The 17760-nt window shown below is 41.1% G+C and overlaps 3 protein-coding genes across 5 annotated transcripts; 1 reads left to right on the forward strand and 2 right to left on the reverse strand.

Annotated features, from left to right (window-relative positions):
* Positions 1 to 279: 279 nt before the first annotated feature.
* Positions 280 to 3114, reverse strand: LOC106583526 (putative G-protein coupled receptor). Its single transcript, XM_014167811.3, has 3 exons — positions 2873 to 3114; positions 2317 to 2477; positions 280 to 2092 (listed from the first exon to the last, which is right to left on the reverse strand). Exons 1-3 carry the CDS (start codon positions 3112 to 3114, stop codon positions 1182 to 1184), a joined length of 1314 nt encoding a protein of 437 aa, XP_014023286.1. The 3' UTR covers positions 280 to 1181.
* A 3522-nt stretch (positions 3115 to 6636) lies between these two features.
* Positions 6637 to 12058, reverse strand: LOC106583527 (uncharacterized). 3 transcript variants are annotated; one of them, XM_082967613.1, is made up of 7 exons: positions 11644 to 11794; positions 11064 to 11245; positions 10676 to 10832; positions 9675 to 9874; positions 9048 to 9273; positions 7704 to 7800; positions 6898 to 7146 (listed from the first exon to the last, which is right to left on the reverse strand). In XM_082967613.1, the coding sequence occupies exons 2-6, from the start codon at positions 11223 to 11225 to the stop codon at positions 7751 to 7753; spliced, it is 795 nt and encodes a 264-aa protein (XP_082823739.1). In that variant the 5' UTR covers positions 11226 to 11245; positions 11644 to 11794; the 3' UTR covers positions 6898 to 7146; positions 7704 to 7750. The 3 variants fall into 3 exon arrangements, with proteins under 3 accessions (XP_014023289.1, XP_014023288.1, XP_082823739.1); XM_014167814.3 differs by lacking the exons at positions 7704 to 7800; positions 11644 to 11794 and adding an exon at positions 11921 to 12058 and having other exon boundaries at positions 6637 to 7146; XM_014167813.3 differs by lacking the exon at positions 7704 to 7800 and having other exon boundaries at positions 6637 to 7146.
* Positions 12059 to 12146: 88 nt separating this feature from the next.
* On the forward strand, positions 12147 to 17004 carry LOC106583525 (ribosomal RNA processing 9, U3 small nucleolar RNA binding protein). Its single transcript, XM_014167810.3, has 14 exons — positions 12147 to 12373; positions 12480 to 12565; positions 12673 to 12785; positions 12918 to 12985; positions 13295 to 13336; positions 13561 to 13687; positions 13847 to 14064; positions 14154 to 14254; positions 14334 to 14468; positions 14597 to 14659; positions 14798 to 14943; positions 15606 to 15685; positions 15919 to 15992; positions 16537 to 17004. The coding sequence occupies exons 1-14, from the start codon at positions 12293 to 12295 to the stop codon at positions 16649 to 16651; spliced, it is 1449 nt and encodes a 482-aa protein (XP_014023285.1). The 5' UTR covers positions 12147 to 12292; the 3' UTR covers positions 16652 to 17004.
* The last annotated feature ends 756 nt before the right edge of the window (positions 17005 to 17760 follow it).

A 17760-nucleotide genomic window follows, 5' to 3' on the forward strand; every position in this document is an offset into this window, starting at 1 on the left:
TCTATTTGTTTTTTATTTGTTCGCAGATTCCCATTTTCGTTCAAATCTGGGCCGTGCATAAAGGGGACACGATAGGCTTTTGAAAATGTAGCTCAGAATGTTCTTTTGCGTTGATCACCCATGTCTGTCTCTATCCCACATTATCCCTTAATCTCTCTCTGTGCTGTGTGGGAGTTATAGGGTGAAGTCTTCAGCTCTTCAGCTTTTCATAAATGTGCAGTGAAGAGGACATTATTTTTAGAACAGCATAAGCATAATTTCTTGCAAACAGTTCTTTCAGAAGTTTATTTGTACAATTAAAGCAAAAACAAGTTGTCCATATAGAAAGAAGTCACCTTCGAGAGTGTAGTCTCTGCCATCACCTGTAAAAAGGTAGCCTATTGAATGCAATGTGCTTTCATTTATGATAACGGATAATAACGCACTGCTTTGTAAGAAAGAATATTAAGAATATTGCAATTAAACCTCAACTGAGAACCAAATAGTAAAATTATCAAGTTTGATTTTGTGTAATAGAAATGTTGAATGCTCCCTGTATTGAACATGGAATAAATAGTAAATAGACAGTGAATATATGATATAGTGGAAATACAATTTGTATTGTCTTTCAACTCAAAATGTGTACTGGTAGTTGTGTAGTAGAAGTGGTAGTAGAATATGTACTAATATAGGTGATTGTAATGGTTGGTGGTAGGTAGCTGAATTAGTGTCTCTATTAGTGGTAGTTGTAGCTAGAAATAACAATTCATAATTGAGAAAACAGTATTTTTCAGCACATAATGCACTTCAGTTATATGCTGAATTCTGGACTCATCTCTGGATGCAGAATAAGCTCAATCTAATTAACAAACTAGAAATATCAAAAGAAAACACTCTATTTGTTGTCCCTTCCAAGTGCTGTCTATGTGTGTTTTAAATTAAGGACAGTGTGTAGCTGGTAGTACTGTTGCCACACTGTTACAGCAGTCAACTACAGTAGATGCCAGTGGCATGACATGCGTACAGTATCTACGAGTATTGTTTACTGAACACATTAGGTATCTGCCATGGCATCTTCTGCCCAGTCTTGTCCAGGCTTAACAGTTTTAACTTAACTCTTCTGCCAATAACAGCAGACAGGTACCAGTGTCAATACAGTGACAGTATATAAGTGGGGACCAGGTTAGTATATCAGGGGCGTTTTAACTGAAATCCTCAGGTATCTGCCCAGGTATCCTGAAGCCAGCCGTCTGCTGCCCAGTCTGGTTCAGGGTGTTCCTGGGGCTGGATGTGCAGGTAAAGCTGGCTCTGGTCTCCACCGTACAGCTGGTCCTCTGGAGGAACTGCAGGAAGTTCTCGTGGGCCGAGCCCTCGTGGCTGCTGGATATGGCCAGCTCGATGGGCCGGACAGAGTAGCAGCGCCGCAGCTTACACAGTTCCTCCCTGATCTGGCGGTTCAGCAGCCCGTAAAAGAAAGGGTTGACGGTGAAGGAGGAGTACGCCAGCCAGGTGACGGCCTTCTCTAGGTCGGCAGGGATCTTGGGCTGGTTGTTGATAGTCAGGTGCAGGTGGAAGGAGAAGTAAGGCAGCCAGCAGAGCAGGAACTGGCCCACAATGACCACCAGGGTGAGGGCGGCCTTGCACCCACCGAAGGGCCTGTGGTGGTGCAGCCTCCTGGGGGCACTGCGGGTGGTGATGATTGTGGTCTGGCTGCTGATGGAGTCAGAGCGGTGTTTAGGATGACTGGCCGTCCAGGATGGTAACGGTCCATGCTGTCTAGCCGCCATGCGGGCCACTTTATAGACGTTACTGTACACAGTGAAGATGACCGCAGCAGGCAGGCAGAAACAGGCCACTGTGAAGAGGACAGAGAAGGCCCGGCGGTGGCCGCTGTGGCTCCAGTGCAGGGAGCAGTGGGCGGCACTGATGGATCTCAGGCTGCTGTAGCTGGGCCAGCCGAACACAGTGGCCAGCCCCAGCAGGCCTGAGGCCACCCAGACCAGGACCATGACGGCTGTGGCCAGCTTCAGGGTCATCTTCACCTCATAGCGCATGGGGTGGACGATGTAGTAGTAACGCTCCACGCTGATGGCCGTGATGGTGAAGATGGAGGCTGTAATTCATATCAAACTTTATAAATGGCTACACACAGTACAAAAATCAATGGAAAGTGATAAAAAGAAACAGAAGAGACTGTAAAAAAGAGATGAACATAAAAAACATAACAGTAAACCCATTGATTGATTAAAGGCCATGTGTCCAAAATGGCACCCTTTCCACTGTCTAGGCCTAGTGCACTACTTTTGACCAATATTCTGTCTGTCCCTTGTACTGTACCTGCGATGAGGAACACGTTGAGGAAGACGTACACCTGGCACTCCAGCACTGTGAACACCACGCTGGCGAAGTATGGCGAGTTGGACACAATGCCCAGGGGCATGAGCAGTACGGCACATAGCAGGTCCACCGCACACAGGTGGCACACAAAGACAAACTTCCTGAATTGAATGGAATTAACTGTATTAATCCCCAGAGAGGAAACAATATACACATGATACCTTCACTACAACAAATTGAATTTACTGATGTCTGGTGAAACAAGTAGAATACATGAGATACAGTACCTAAAATATTTCATGAATTAAACTCTAATTCAAGGTATAAGCAATAGAAACAAGGGAATTAAAATCAGTGCATTAGAAAAATCATAGTTCTTATCATGGATCTGTTCGATTATAATCTGGTGTATATTTAACCTGCCTGATGGCCAAAATGAGGACCACAATGGAAATAAATTGTTAAACGTTTTGGGTTATCTGTGTTGATTATGCATTGTGGTTGAATTCTGTTATTAACTGGTAAAAAATAAATAAAATCAAAAAGTACCAAGTACCTGAGGTGCGGGGCCTTGACCACCACCACCAGCACGGCTGTGTTAGCCAGAAGGGCCACCACGTTCAGGGTCACCATGAACAATATCCCTGACAGGTCCTTGAAGTGGGTCTGGGCATTGGGCAAGGTGCCCAGCTGTTTGCTAGGGGCCGAGGCGAAGGGGGACCCCAGCCCCCACCCCAGGCTGTCATTGGCTGTAGTATCACTGAGGTTAGGGGTCAGAGGTGAACCAGAGTGTTCCATAGTTCACGATGAGAGTTTCAGAAGAGACATCATGAGCGTTCCATTAGACCCCATCTTTCACTGTGGTGAGCCAGGTGATTCATTCTGCTCAGGAGTCAAACGGTTATACTACTTTTCCCTGTTGGAAGAAAAAGGACGACGACATCAACGAATTGGGAGTGTTTTTGGGGGATAGTTTTGTATTCACAGTAAATCATTATAGGCCAAGTTTTGTAGGCCATTACATCTTCAAAGACACAATGGTGAAAACAACACAAACACTGATATCAAAGTTCACCATTACAAGAGCCAGCCAACAATAGCTCAAAGTTATTTCCTGTTTGCATGCGTAAGCTTAGTTTAACCCTGTTCTGTTTTAATGATTGCAATGTCCCACTTAATACTGTCAAGGGATAATAACAACAATTGTATGTCAAATCCACAACGGAAGTGACATTTTTCTGTTATTTAGGAATATGTTCTGTTTTCATTTTGTACACTGTACATTATTCCTTGTGTTCACAAGTATCCATAATAAACCCATCTATGTTGTTACTGACTTTTAGTTTCAACACAGTTGATTGGCACAGGTGTCTACCATCTACCCAAAAGCTATGGAATACGACATCTAGAACATTTATAATATTCTATTAGCATATTTATCCAAAAAAAAGGATGCTCTCTCTCCATCTCCCTCCCCTCCTCCTCTCTCTCTTTCTGTAAGAGGAGAGGTGGACAGGGACCTGATCAATAGGAATAATTCATGGAGGAGAGGACACCCTCTCACACTCTCTCTTTTCTCCTCTATCCTTCCCTAACCTTTTGAAATGAGAGATAATGAGCTTGCTTGTTTTAGCAATGCAGCTGCAGGGGACTGACCCTGTTGATTAGTATGAGCAGCTTACCGATCGCTGCAGCTGTACACAGCCCATCTGTAAATCGCCCATCCAACCAACTACCTACCTCATCCCCATATTGTTTTTATTTACTTTTTTTGCTCTTTTGCACACCAGTATTTCTACTTGCACATCATCATCTATCACTCCAGTGTTAATTTGCTCAATTTTAATTACTTTGCTACTATTGGCCTATTTATTGCTTTACCTCCTTTCTCCATTTGAACACTGTATATAGATTTTTCTATTGTGTTAATGACTGTACTTTTGTTTATCCCACGTGTAACTCTGTGCTGTTGTTTTTTGTCGCGCTGCTTTGCTTTATCTTGGCCAGGTCGCAGTTGTAAATGAGAACTTGTTCTCAACTGGCCTACCTGGTTAAATAAAGGTGAAATATATATATATATATATATATATATATATATATATATATATATATATATATATATTTAAGTATGTGCCCTGTGTCAACCTGCCTGTGTAGGGCCATGCAACCTCTTACCAGGACAGACTTGATCTCCTGATCCCAGCGACACACACAAAGCCACTGCTCTTCTACCCAGACTACATCAAAAACAATATAGTTCAATGAACACTGTCTTTTGGTAACATGAACACACAACATAGGCCCAGTCACATTGATATTTCCATGCTCCTGTTCAAAATGTTTCTCAGAGCCTGTGGATGTCTGTGTGTTTGTAACTTTGGAGGTAGTGGATTTACTGTACCTCTAAACCTAAATGTCAGGCATAGAGTTACATCAGGTGTGTGACTTCAAAGCAACTTTATCTCCATCCACACAGCTCACATATTATGCCCTTCTCCCCTTTGTGTGTGCCATGATCACACACACACACAGTCACCTGAATCACTGCTGTGCTAGGAGCATCATCCATTTCCCAGAACCTATGACTAACGCATTCTGTTCTGTCTTATTCCCATGTCTTCCAGACTACCATACTAGACTAGTGCTTCTCTACTGATGCTCTCTGCCCCTGAAATCTGCTCTGGTGGCCAGACAACAGATTGGCATGCCATGTTAACTAGGCAAGTCAGTTAACAAATACTTATTTTCAATGACAGCCTAGGAACAGTGTTTTAACTGCCTTGTTCAGGCAGTTTGGTTCAGTGGCAGAACGACAGGGGAAGAACGACAGATTTTTACCTTGTAAGCTCTTGGATTCAGTCCAACGCTCTAACCACTAGGCTACCTGCCGCCCCACAGCACAGGAAGGACTAGTCAGTGCATGTACGGTACATTCTCGTGTGCGTTATGTAAGGATGTCCCCGTTTTCATCCTGTCCTAGTATTAGTCCTACATACAGAATATAGCTTCTCCTTTTGAGGCATAAACTAGGTTTCTGAACAGGCCATGATCAGCCATGCAATAGCATTTGGTTGAATATCACTACATTCTTAGGAAAATTACTTACTAAAAAATATTTTATTTAAAAGTCTACTTCAACAGTATTTTGCCCATCAAAAAGTATGATTTTCTTAAAATGTCTAAACTCGGACAATTGAAAAGGACTGTCAGTTACCGAAGCGCAAGAGGACATTCACAAGTCTATGTACTTGAAAAAGTGATCTAATATCATTTGATTGAAATGAAAACATCTGCCACAAATAAATCACACCTCTTTATATGAGGCATTCTCTTTATGTACCACAGCAGGAAAATTCTAGTTCACATCAGCATACAACTCTTCTAGACTGTTTACTGTATCGATTAAACCTAACGCACTGAGCTCCAGCTAAATAATAGGCTACCTGAGCTTATTTTAACATGTAAGCTAAGAGTTTTCATATATCTAAAATCTAATTACACAATAAGTATCAATAGTATTTATTTCAGTGTATACCAGGCAAAAAATCTAGTTAGTAAATTACTTTAAACCACAATAAACCTTTTTGATTGAAATAATTGAAATCAAATCAAATTTGACATAATTAAATCACAGCTCACCTGACATGAATTGTGTGTATCATAAAATCCTTTATAAAATCCTCCTGTCACACTTTCACTCCATTTGAGTTAAAAGGGTACAACTACCTGAAAAGGTGCTGGTGTTTTCTGTCCAAGTGAAACTCTATTACAGTATGTCTCCAGGCCAGCTGTGGGGCTCTGGTGTCTGGCTCGGGTCAATCAGACAGTAAAACAGGTGCACCTGTTCCTAACTCTACAGACTTCTCTTAGTACCCATCAACCTCTCGAGTTGACCCCAGGGACAACACACTAAGGCTGGCTGCTCCTTCTATTACCCTGGTTCCTGGCAGTCTTGGTCCTTGGGTTGATAAGTATCCCTGATGGATGGATGTCCTGTGGGAAGGACTTCTGGGTAGGACTGGTGAAGGTGTCAGAGAGTAGTGATAGACTGATAGATGTGCAGACTAGGGTCCTCAGAGACAGAACAACTGGCTGGGGGAGGGGCTAGCCATAGGTCACCGTTAGAAGCACATCAACAGAGGATCATTGGTGAGGATGCTTTTGTGAAACCACACCCACCCTCATTGTCCCGCCCACACTCTGTTTCTCTCATCTCTCAGTCAGTCTATGGCTGTGATTCCTCAGCCTACACACACATTCTCTGTCCTCCTCCTGTCCCTCCAGGACTGCCCTGGGTGCTAAGAGTACAGACACACACAGTTAGGGGTTTAACATGTTTTCTTTTATATAAAAAATTGTAATTTAATAGCTTTAGTGAAACCAGATTGGATGTTGTGAGATGAGTGGGAATCAGAAACACATTTATTTAACAGGCACAATCATTATAGAATAATGTGTTGTTAAGGCTACTATGTGAGTGAATCTATCACAAATGTAATCTATAATATGTGTAGTCTACAGTACTCTTAAATCATACAAACAGACAAAGTCAATATCCTTCTGATCAAAAGTAACATCAACCAACTAAACTGTTTAAACACTGACATCTGTTGGTGGAATAAAACATTGCACTTACAGGACAGAATACAGTAATTGCAATGTAAACAATTGTGTGATTATAACCTGGTATTTGGTTATTTAAATTTTTTGGACTGGAGATTTAACGGATCCCAAGTCTCTTCTTCAACAGTTTGTCTTCATTATTTAACTTTGTTCTGACGGCAGCTCGAATCACACTGTAATCCACACCAAACTTTATCCTCACGTGATCTAGAAAAAATATAATTTAAACATGTATTATTGATATCTTTTATCATTAGAAATAAAAAACATGCAGCGCCTTCAGATTCAGATTTGTGTCACTGGCCCACATACAATACACCATAATATGAAAGTGGAATTGTGTTTTTAGACATTTTTACAAATGAATCAAAAATGAAAAGCTGAAATGTCATGAGTCAATAAGTATTCAGTCCCTGTTATGGTAAGTCTAAATACGTTTTGCTTAACAAGTCACATAATACATTGCCGTCACAAACTTTTCCCACATTTTGTTGTGTTACAGCTTGAATTTAAAATTGATGAAATTGAGATTTTGTCACTGGCCTACACACAATACCCCATAATGTCAAAACAACATTATTTTTTTATTTTTTTTTACAAATTGATAAAATAAATAAAAAAACTGAAATATATTGAGTGAATAAGTTCAGGAGTAAAACTGTACTTAACAAGTCACATAATAAGTTGCATGGACTCAATAATGGCAATAATAGTGTTTAACATGATTTTTGAATGACTACTTCATCTCTGTACCCCACACATACAATTATCTGTAAGGTCTCTAGTCGAGCAGTGAATTTCAAACGCAGAATCAACCACAAAGACCAGGGAGGCTTTCCAATGCCTCACAAAGAAGGTCACCTATTGATAGATGGGTAAAAATAAAGAAAAGCAGACAATGAATATCCCTTTGTGCATGGTGAAGTTATTGATTACACTTTGGATGGTGTATCAATACATGCAGTCACTACAAAGATACATGTGTCCTTCCTAACTCAGTTGCCGGAGAGGAAGGAAACTGCTCAGAGGTTTCACCATGAGGCCAATGGTGACTTTAAAACAGTCACAGTGTGTAATGGCTGTGATAGGAGAAAACTGAGGATGGATCAACAACATTGTAGTTACTCCACAATACTAACCTAAATGACAGAGTGAACAGAAGGAAGTCTGTGCAGAATAAAAATATTTGAAAACATGTATCCTGTTTGCAATAAGGCATTAAAGTAAAACTGCAAAAAATGTGCCAAAGAAATTAACTTTATTTCATATATACAAAGTGTTATGTTTGGGGCAAATCCAACACAACACTGAATACCACTCTTCATATTTTCAAGCATGGTGGTGGTTGAGTTTTTTAGTATAAAAATAAATGGAATAGAGCAAAGCACAATCCTAGAGGAAAACCTGGTTCAGTCTGCTTTCCAACAGACACTGGGAGACAAATTAACGTTTCAGAAGGATAATGACCTAAAACACAAGGCCAAATATACACTGGAGTTGCTTACCTAAACCACATTGAATGTTCCTGAGTGGCCTAGTTAAAGTTTTGACTTAAATCAGCTTTAAAATCTATGGCAAGACTTTAACCTAACTAAAGCATTCTATGAATATCAGCACAACTGGACAGTTTTAGTGTTTTGGGAACCTCTCTCTTGTCATAGCCCCACAACCTAAAGAAACATTATAGGAATCTTCAAAGAACAGACTAAATATGTTCTGGAAACATTATTGTAATGTCAGGTGAATATTTTTTGCACCCTAAAAGAAACATTGTAGAATCATCCACACAACTGGATAGTTTTGTGTTTTGGGAACATATATTTTGTGACGTCCTCACAATGTTCTCGCCATACTGTTCCCACAACCTAATGAAACATTCTTGGAACCTTTAAATATGTTCTAATCATCAGCACGACTGGACATTTTTTTGTGTTATGAGAAGATTTGCAGCGAACTAACAAATGTTCCGGGAACTTTCACAAAAACAATTTTGGTTTGCTGGAATGACTTTCCCTTGGGAAAGAGGTCCTCCGACCTCAATGAGACAACCTGGTTAAATTAAGGTTGAATAAAATTGACAGCAGTAAGAAATAGACAAAGTACAGTACCTAGAAGGCCTCTCATGATGTCAGGGGGAAGTTGAGGTTTCTGGGTTTCCTCTTTGGCGATGTTACACCTCCTGCCCTGCAGACTGTGTGTGCCCAGCGTCTCCCTGTCAAACAGCACCATCAGCATGGCTGAGATGTACTTCTTGAAGTCCATGATCTCTGAGATCCCCTTGTACAGATTCCTCTGCACTCTCAGACCCCCGGGGAGGTGGATATAGTTAGCGTCCTGATAAAGTTAAAGACAGAACTGAAGTGTCCATTGTCAGAGAACATTGCAAAGTTGATTTGTCAGAGACATATCTAGCTTTATTTTAGAGAGATACTTTATTTGAATTGCTGTATTTTATGGCCAGCAATGTTTGGATATTGTGTATCTCCTTCCATCAGAAGTACTCCTAGTCTGGTTAAATTAGACTGCATGATGCACTTACCATTTTTTTCAGCTGTAGGTGGAGCATTTGGTCTGGTTTAACCCGGCTAAAGTAATCCTAATGCCATATCTCAGGTCGTCTGTCTGAACCCAGGCAAACATGAGGCTATATACATCATTTTCTTGAGAGGACAAATTGAATGTGACAGTAGCAGCAACTACATTGTAGAATGGCCTGATGGGGGTGGTGACCTCACCTCTACCTCCTGTGACACCACCTGTGACATCTGAACTGGCACGTCCGCATAAGAGATGCTCTGCCCCTCACAGCTCTCTGGGGTGACTGCGTCGTTCACAACATCGTTCACATCATTCCCCTGCTGCCCCCGGGCATGGTCCAGAACAGTCCTCAGGTCATGGGCAGTGTGTCTCATCTGGGTCATCAGGTCATTCATCTCTGACAAAGTATTACAAGAGAGTATTATACACTCAGTTAACAAAACATTAGGAAAACATTCCTAATACTGAGTTACACCCCCTTTTGTCTCAGAACAGCCTCAATTTGTCGGGGCATGGACTCCACAAGGTGTCGAAAGCATTCCAGAGAGATGCTGGCCCATGTTGATTCCAATGCTTCCCACAGTTATGTCAAGTTGGCTTGATGTCCTTTGGGTGGTGGACCATTCTTGATACACACGGGAAACTGTTGAGTGTGAAAAACCCAGCAGCGTTGCAGTTCTTGACACACAAAATCGATGCGCCTGGTCCCTACTACCATACCCCGTTCAAAGGTCAGTCTGCATCATGGAAAGAGAAGGTGTTCCTAATGTTTTATACACTGTGTATATAGACCACTCATGAGCAATTCCCCTAACTGATCAACCTTTTCCAATTTATATTTTCAAGATAACTGAGAACATTGGCAGGTCGTTCATCTCTGACAAATATCAGAAAATAATCAGCAACACACATTTGACCAATGAGAATCGATTATTCAGTCAAGCCATGTTATAAAGATAGATAATCAGCAATCACCCTAACTGATTAGCCTATCCTTTTTCAGTGCATCATTGCAAGATAACGGAGTACATTGACAGTGGTGTTTAAAATACTTGCAGTATCTGTCATGATAAGAAGTCTTTTTAAAAGTTAACACTAACAAAGTTTAAGGTTGACGCCAAAAAATTGCCTATTTGGGTAACTTCGAATTTCCATTAAATACAATTAAGTGAACAATGAGTGTAGTTTTACAACACACCTTTCATCTGTTTCAGTTCCTTCTCAGCCAGCTGCCTGCATCTGCGCTCATATTTCAGTTCTGCTTGGAGCTGATCAATTTTCATCAGGAGAGTTATGGTGTCGGTTCTCGTTTCAGGACTTTGATCGTCTTCTTCCTCGAAGGTGATTGGTTCACCCTGAGAGAGAAACAAAGTACGACACCATTGTGTAAAATACAGTACAGTTACTACAGCACATCAACCATACAGGCAGGATATTGTACATGGGCCATAATCCTTACTGATACTGCAGGGTGGAAAAGTAAGGGGTAAAGTATTCCGTGAAACAAATTAAATTAGATTACCACCACGGGTTACAATCTACAGTAATTGTTAGTAACTTATCATCAATAAAATAACATCTCTCACCTCTATGGGTGAATATCCATCATCTGGTATTCTGTACTTCTCCTCTATTACCTCACCAAAATCCTCCAGAGAATGATCCATGCCGATCTTCATCATTTTGACAGAAGAGCCTGTGTGGACACTGACAGAGTGTGTTGTTGTTGCTGCCCGCTTTGGTGCCATTACTCAGGTGGGCAAACGCCCTGATGAAATATATAACACAGGGACAGAAAATAAGTACATTTGACTAAATACACAAAAAATATTTTCATCAGGTCTTGAGCACTATAATTGTGTATTTGAATAAATAAAATATAAATATTGAAACTGTACATTACTTTCTTCCATCAACTTTTAAGACCATTAGCTTCACATTGGGATTATATTTAAATAGGTTATTACTACATTGATGATGCTGTATGCGCTGCAATAACGTTAGCCACAAAGAGACTCATCTCTGTGGACGCCATATCAGGTCCTCTACAGGACGTGAGCTCTGCGCTGGCAGTTTTTTGGCATTTTCCAATATTGTACAAATTAGCCAATTTCAAGCAACACATTACATATTTTAACACATCATATTACAGCTAACGTTACCCACCTGTGTATTCAATTTCGTTGCTGAGATCGCAGTGAGAATGGATGCAAATCTTTGTCAGTACATGGAAAAGTACTAGCTGGTACTAGCTAGTAGCTAGAGGAAGTAGTACTGCAGTACTGCGGTGTATTTGGTCGCATTAAGTATTTCAGTGTGTGCTTGATGGCAGTGAAAATATATTAGATTTTTTTAATAAAACGAGATAATTCCATTTTTTTAGGTTTGTGCTTAACATGTAACCTTAATGTAAAATCATTATTTCATCCTTTTAATTACTTACTTGGTTTAACTACGTTCTGGAAGGAACCATTTGTCAGGATCACATCTTTAGGGGAATATTTTTCCCCTGCACATGTTTCCTTCTGAGCATGGCAGGCCTTCTCAGCCAATAAAATGTAGACTTTAGTTCCTACTTGCTCGAGGATCCAGTGAGATCTCTGTATTTGTGGGCGGGACAAACAGATGCTGCAATATTATCCAATCAACACCTCCATTTCAAAACGTGTGTCTGTGGTGTCTATAGTTTGGTTGAATCAGAAGAGAGAGAACCCATGTGGGTCTAATGTTGATTTGCGTGGACAAAATGTGTGCTAACTAGTGTAAAGATTGTTTTAACAGTGCTTCAGAGTTAGTCAATCTAAAGAATCTAATCATGTCGTCTTTCTTTATAAAGAAAAAAGGAGCTCCAAAGGTTTTCAAAAAGAGCGAGAATTCAGCCGGTTCAAAACGAAAGGTAGGGAGGTAGTTAGCTAACGTTAGCTAGCTATCTACGTAACTATTACAATGATGGCTATATTAACTTTCTTCTGACATGTGATGCTTGTGTGTTGGTGGTTTAGAATGATGGAGACACGGGAAACAAACTCAAGAAGAAGCTCAATTCAAAGCACAATGATGAAATCTCCAGCGACTCTGAAACGGAAGGGTAGGCTTACTCAGTGTAGTTGACTGGCTTCACAGTTTGTTCGCCAACTAAGATAACTAACTGATTTTATTTTGAGCTGTATGAGTTTAAACAATATATTTATGTAGCCCCGCAGTGCACAGAAAAAGGAGGGCCAATGTCGAAGAAGAGTTTGATGAGACTCCACAGGAAAAGAAACTACGATTAGCCAAGCTCTACCTTGACCAATTGAGGGATGAGGGTAAGGGGGTAACGTTAACTAGCTACTGTAACTATTAATTGAGCTGTGCTAAATTGTTTTCTTTAACTTTATATTTAAGTGCTTTTTTGGAATCTGATGCTTCACTGTTCTGTCTTCATGTCGTATCAATAGAAGAAAAGAAAGCAGAGGAAGAGTCTTTTGAGACTGACCTGATAGCTGGAAGACTTCAAGAAGAAGTGGTAAGTGTACTAGCTACAATTTGCAATGCTGATTATAAACTGGGTGGTTAGAGCCCTGAATGCTGATTGGCTAACAGCCGTGGTATATCAGACCTTGTACCACTGGTATGACAACATTTATTTGTACTGCTCTAAGTATGTTGGTAACCAGTTTATAATAGCAATAAGGCACCTTGGGGGTTTGTGGTATATTGGCCATATACCATACCCCCTCATGCCTTATTGCTTAATTATAGCCCTAATATATATCACAAGTCCTTTTATGAACATGGTATTGCCCTCAGAGTGAACAAGTTCTCTTTTCCTCAGCTTGAACAGAAAGGAAAGCTTCAACGGATGGTTGCAAAAGATGTGAGTATCTTTGTTGGGTGTCTCCCATATAAGCACTCTGTGCATGTCCATCCAGTATCCACACAGTATGAGTTTTCTATGGCCCATAGTGAGCTGTGTAACACCAAGGCTGTGGTCATTTTGTAGGGCACATTGAAAAACAGTTTTTGATTGGACCTACCCATTTCTGTCCACTTCAGTTTTGTGCCTACTAAACACAACCCCTATGTTGTCATGGTTTTCAGCTCCTGCCACCAGACGCGTCAGAGATTTGTCTGTTGAGAGGCCACAAGCTGCCAGTCACCTGTCTGGTCATCTCTCCTGATGACAAGCACATCTTCTCTGCTGCCAAAGACTGCTCCATCATCAAATGTGAGTCAACATTATATTTATTTGTTTACTTCTCCAAAATAATCAAAGATAAGTTTGATGTTGTACTGAAATAGACTGTGCAAAATCAGTCCCATGCTGCCTGAAATGCAACAGTCAAAGTGAGCTTACTTATTCTCCCATTTTCTTCTGTAACTGCAGGGGATGTAGAGAATGGTAAGAGACTGCACACAATAGCTGGTGGGAGGAAAGGAACAGAGGATCGCCATGTTGGACATACAGCCCATGTCCTGTGTATCTCCATATCGTCGGACGGCAAGTACCTGGCAACGGGAGACATGAATAAGTTGATCATGATCTGGGAGGCAGCAACATGTAAACACCTGTACAAGTTCACAGGACATAGAGGCCCTGTGTCGGTAAGCTCTTCTTGCTTTAAAATGTGCTTTCTTTTAAATTCTTATTTTTGTTGCACCCTCTCTCAAACTGAGCCATCTATTCTCCACAGGGCCTGTCTTTCAGGAGGGGCACCCATGACCTGTACAGTGCCTCTCACGACCGCTCCATCAAGGTGTGGAACGTGGACGAAAACGCCTATGTGGAAACCCTGTGAGTAGCTGACTAGTAATATCTGTGTGTTTCTTCAGGTTGGCATGAGAATTGTGTTTTATTGACTGTGTCTCCCTAGATTTGGTCACCAGGATGTGATCACGGGGCTGGACAGTGGGAGTCGGGAGCGCTGTGTGACTGCAGGGGGGAGGGACCGCACTGTGAGGGTGTGGAAGATTTCCGAGGAGTCCCAGCTAGTGTTCCATGGCCATGAGTGAGTCTTCCTGGACTCCTTTCTCTGTATTAGTCAGTCTCACAACACTGTATAGTCTCTGTTGGTCCGTGAGTGTCTATTATCCTTGTGTGTTAACCTATTGGGATGCTCCTCCCACTCTCGCTCAGGGGCTCCATCGACTGTATCCAGCTCATTAACGAAGAACACATGATAACAGGTGCTGATGATGGGTAAGTGTGGCTTTAAACTCAACTAGGTGTCGCCGTACTCCACATCTGTAGAGGTTCTGCAACCACTTCTCCCCAAACGGCACAGGGTGTTCTATTACAAATGTTTTCATTAGTCAAAAAAATATTTATCTTCCTCAGTTCCGTCTCCCTCTGGAGTGTGAACAAGAAGAAGCCCCTCAGCACGGTGAAGGCAGCCCACGGTCGGCATGGCGACTCGGGGCTGGAGCAGCCCTACTGGGTGGCAGCCGTGGCAGCTCTGCAGAACTCTGACACCGTAGCCTCAGGTGCCAACTGCTGTGCGAGTCACCAGCTTTATAACACGCATCTATACACACACACACAGCACTGCAGAACTATTGACACTGTAGCTTCGACTGTGAGTCCTCTTCACCAGCTTTGCTATACACCGTCTCATCTATACACATCTGTATACATCCTGTGTGGGTTATTAGTAATGATCAACCCCAAACTTCCACCTCTCCTTGCTATAATGCGTACTGTAAACCTATAGTGTGATGCTCTACATTAGTGCTCAATCCTTGGTCCTATATTCCTCCATATTTGGACGGTGAAGCTACATTTTGTAAATTTGGCTCTACTCTAACAACCAAGTTTGTAGAGTCAAAAGCTTGATGTAGTCATTGCGTGCTAGGAATATGGGAGCAAATACTGAACTTTTGACTACTTTGTCCAAATTCTTATGGAAAAACAACTACTTCAAATGGGGGGGAGCGAGATGCATAAAGGGCTGTAATTTCTAAACAGATAAATGTATTAAAATACTGTACTGTCTCCTCATATAAAACATTTGATCTCAAATCCAAAATGCACAGATTTTAGCTTCACTGTACAAAAAAATATGGGGGGAGTGTATTAGGTGTTGACCGCTAATATTGACCTGCCCAATTGATGATGCTGGAATTTAATAATTGTTGTCACTTGGCAGGTTCACACAACTCTAAGGTGCAGCTGTGGAAGTGTGGCCAGGGGTTCCGTCACCTGGAGCCTCTCTTCAGCATCCCTGTGGTAAGCAAGTCCCAGCTACACTGCTCCATACCTAATACATCCATAACTTGCGTTGTATTCAATCATTGTGTAGCATGACAATGTGGTAAACTCCATTTGGATGTCATTCAGACATTACACATTCAGCCTATTTGTATAGGCCTATGTGTATGATCAACTGACTAGTACAAGTGTTCTGCACTAAAACATCTGTCTTGTCACTAAAGTGTTTTCTGACTGTCTCTCTCTTGTAGACTGGTTTTGTCAACAGTCTGAAGTTCTCCAGCTCTGGGAAGTTCCTAGTGGCAGGAGTAGGACAGGAGCACAGGTATGTACCCAGCTACTTACCTGTCATACAGAGATACAGCCCAGAGCGTACTTACTCTCATTATGCACTCATTGCTGACTGATCAAAAGCCTCACTATATTGATCATATACTCTGGGCCTACCCTTTGAGTTAAGCCTGTTTTCAGTGTTCTGTATGAAAGTAGTTGCAATGAGGACAGGTGCCCACAAGGTGGCACTTATTTCACTCAAATCCTAAGACTCCCTCGACTGCTTGGGGCAGTGATGACAATACCTCCTTCCATGTTTTCTAATTACAAGATTAAATGGCTTCTTAGACTGCGTTCACGTGCTAGTTGGAAATTCGGAAATGTTAGACTTGCTAAGTCGTTGTAGACAGAGGATCCCGCGTTTCCCACTTGGGAAGTATCAGAATCAACCAATGGGTAGATCTACGCAAATAACTTGCATTCATTTTAACTCGGACACGTACTTATATACTGCATCATTTTACTCATAACTTTATTCATGAAATATCTGTTTTGTCAATGTTCTTTGTTTTTGTTAATAAAGTCTTTGTTGTCAGGCTTGGTCGGTGGTGGAGACAGAAGGAAGCAAAGAATGGACTCTACATTATTCCTCTGAAAAGACAACAGCCAGAGCAGGAAGAGGTCCAGAATGGAGAAGAGAATGGGGTTTAGTTGATCTATGTATGCCTTAGCCTGTGTATGAACATTTATTTGGATTTTGTAAATTAAATTCTTTACACAAATGCTATTTGTATTACCATCTATCAATTAACTGCAGTAAACAGTTTCTGTTAAGGGGGGGGACAACTTTTACAAATCTCAGTTGAGGACTAGAACTGTTTTTGTGCTCTGCCTGCATCTCATTTCTGTGTGCAGATGTGCTCCGATTCTGAGTTAAGCGTGCTTAAATGGAACGTAATTCCCTTTTTATGCACTTCACTCTGTGTATTTTGAACTTAAGCATGAGATAAGTGTGCTATTTGTTTTGGATGGAGAGTGAATAAATGAAGGTGTTTCTACAGGTATGCCATATTCTGACCGTGACTTAATTCCCTAATAATTCCACCACCTTTACGCATGAGGAAACCATTAATAAGGTCTCGCGAACCTGCCTGTTCCAAGTGGAAAAAAGTATCTAAGAAAAATGTCCCCCATAGAAATAACACCATTCTGCATGCACTGTAATTTACAACTTGATAAGAGCTGGGTAAATGATTAAGGGAATTGTACATATAAATGACTCGTTTTAGATCTATTTTACTTTATAATCACTGGAGACCAGTGGTGGGGGGAAAAAGTTGAGTAGAAGTATAGATGCCTTAATAGAAAGTTACTCAAGTGAAAGTCAGCCAGTAAAATACTACTTGAGTAAAAGTATTTGGTTTTAAATATACTTAAGTATCAATAGTAAAAATTGTATTTATTTATCCAGGTAGGCCAGTTGAGAACAAGTTCTCATTTACAACTGCGACCTGGCCAAGATAAAGCAGTGCGACACAAACGACAACAGACTTACACATGGAATAAACACACGTACAGTCAATAATACAATAGAAAAGTCTATATACAGTGTGTGCAAATGAGGTAAGATTAGGGAGGTAAGGCAATAAATAGGCCGTAGTGGCGAAGTAATTACAATTTAGCAATCAAACACTGGAGTGATAGATGTTCAAGTAGAGATACTGGGGTGCAAAGGAGCAAAAAAATATAATATGGGGTTGAGGTAGTTGGATGGGCTATTTACAGATGGGCTATGTACGGGTGCAAGGATCTGTAAGCTG

Source organism: Salmo salar, chromosome 22, assembly GCF_965601325.2.
Source record: "Salmo salar chromosome 22, fSalSal1, whole genome shotgun sequence".
Lineage (NCBI taxonomy): Eukaryota > Metazoa > Chordata > Actinopteri > Salmoniformes > Salmonidae > Salmo > Salmo salar.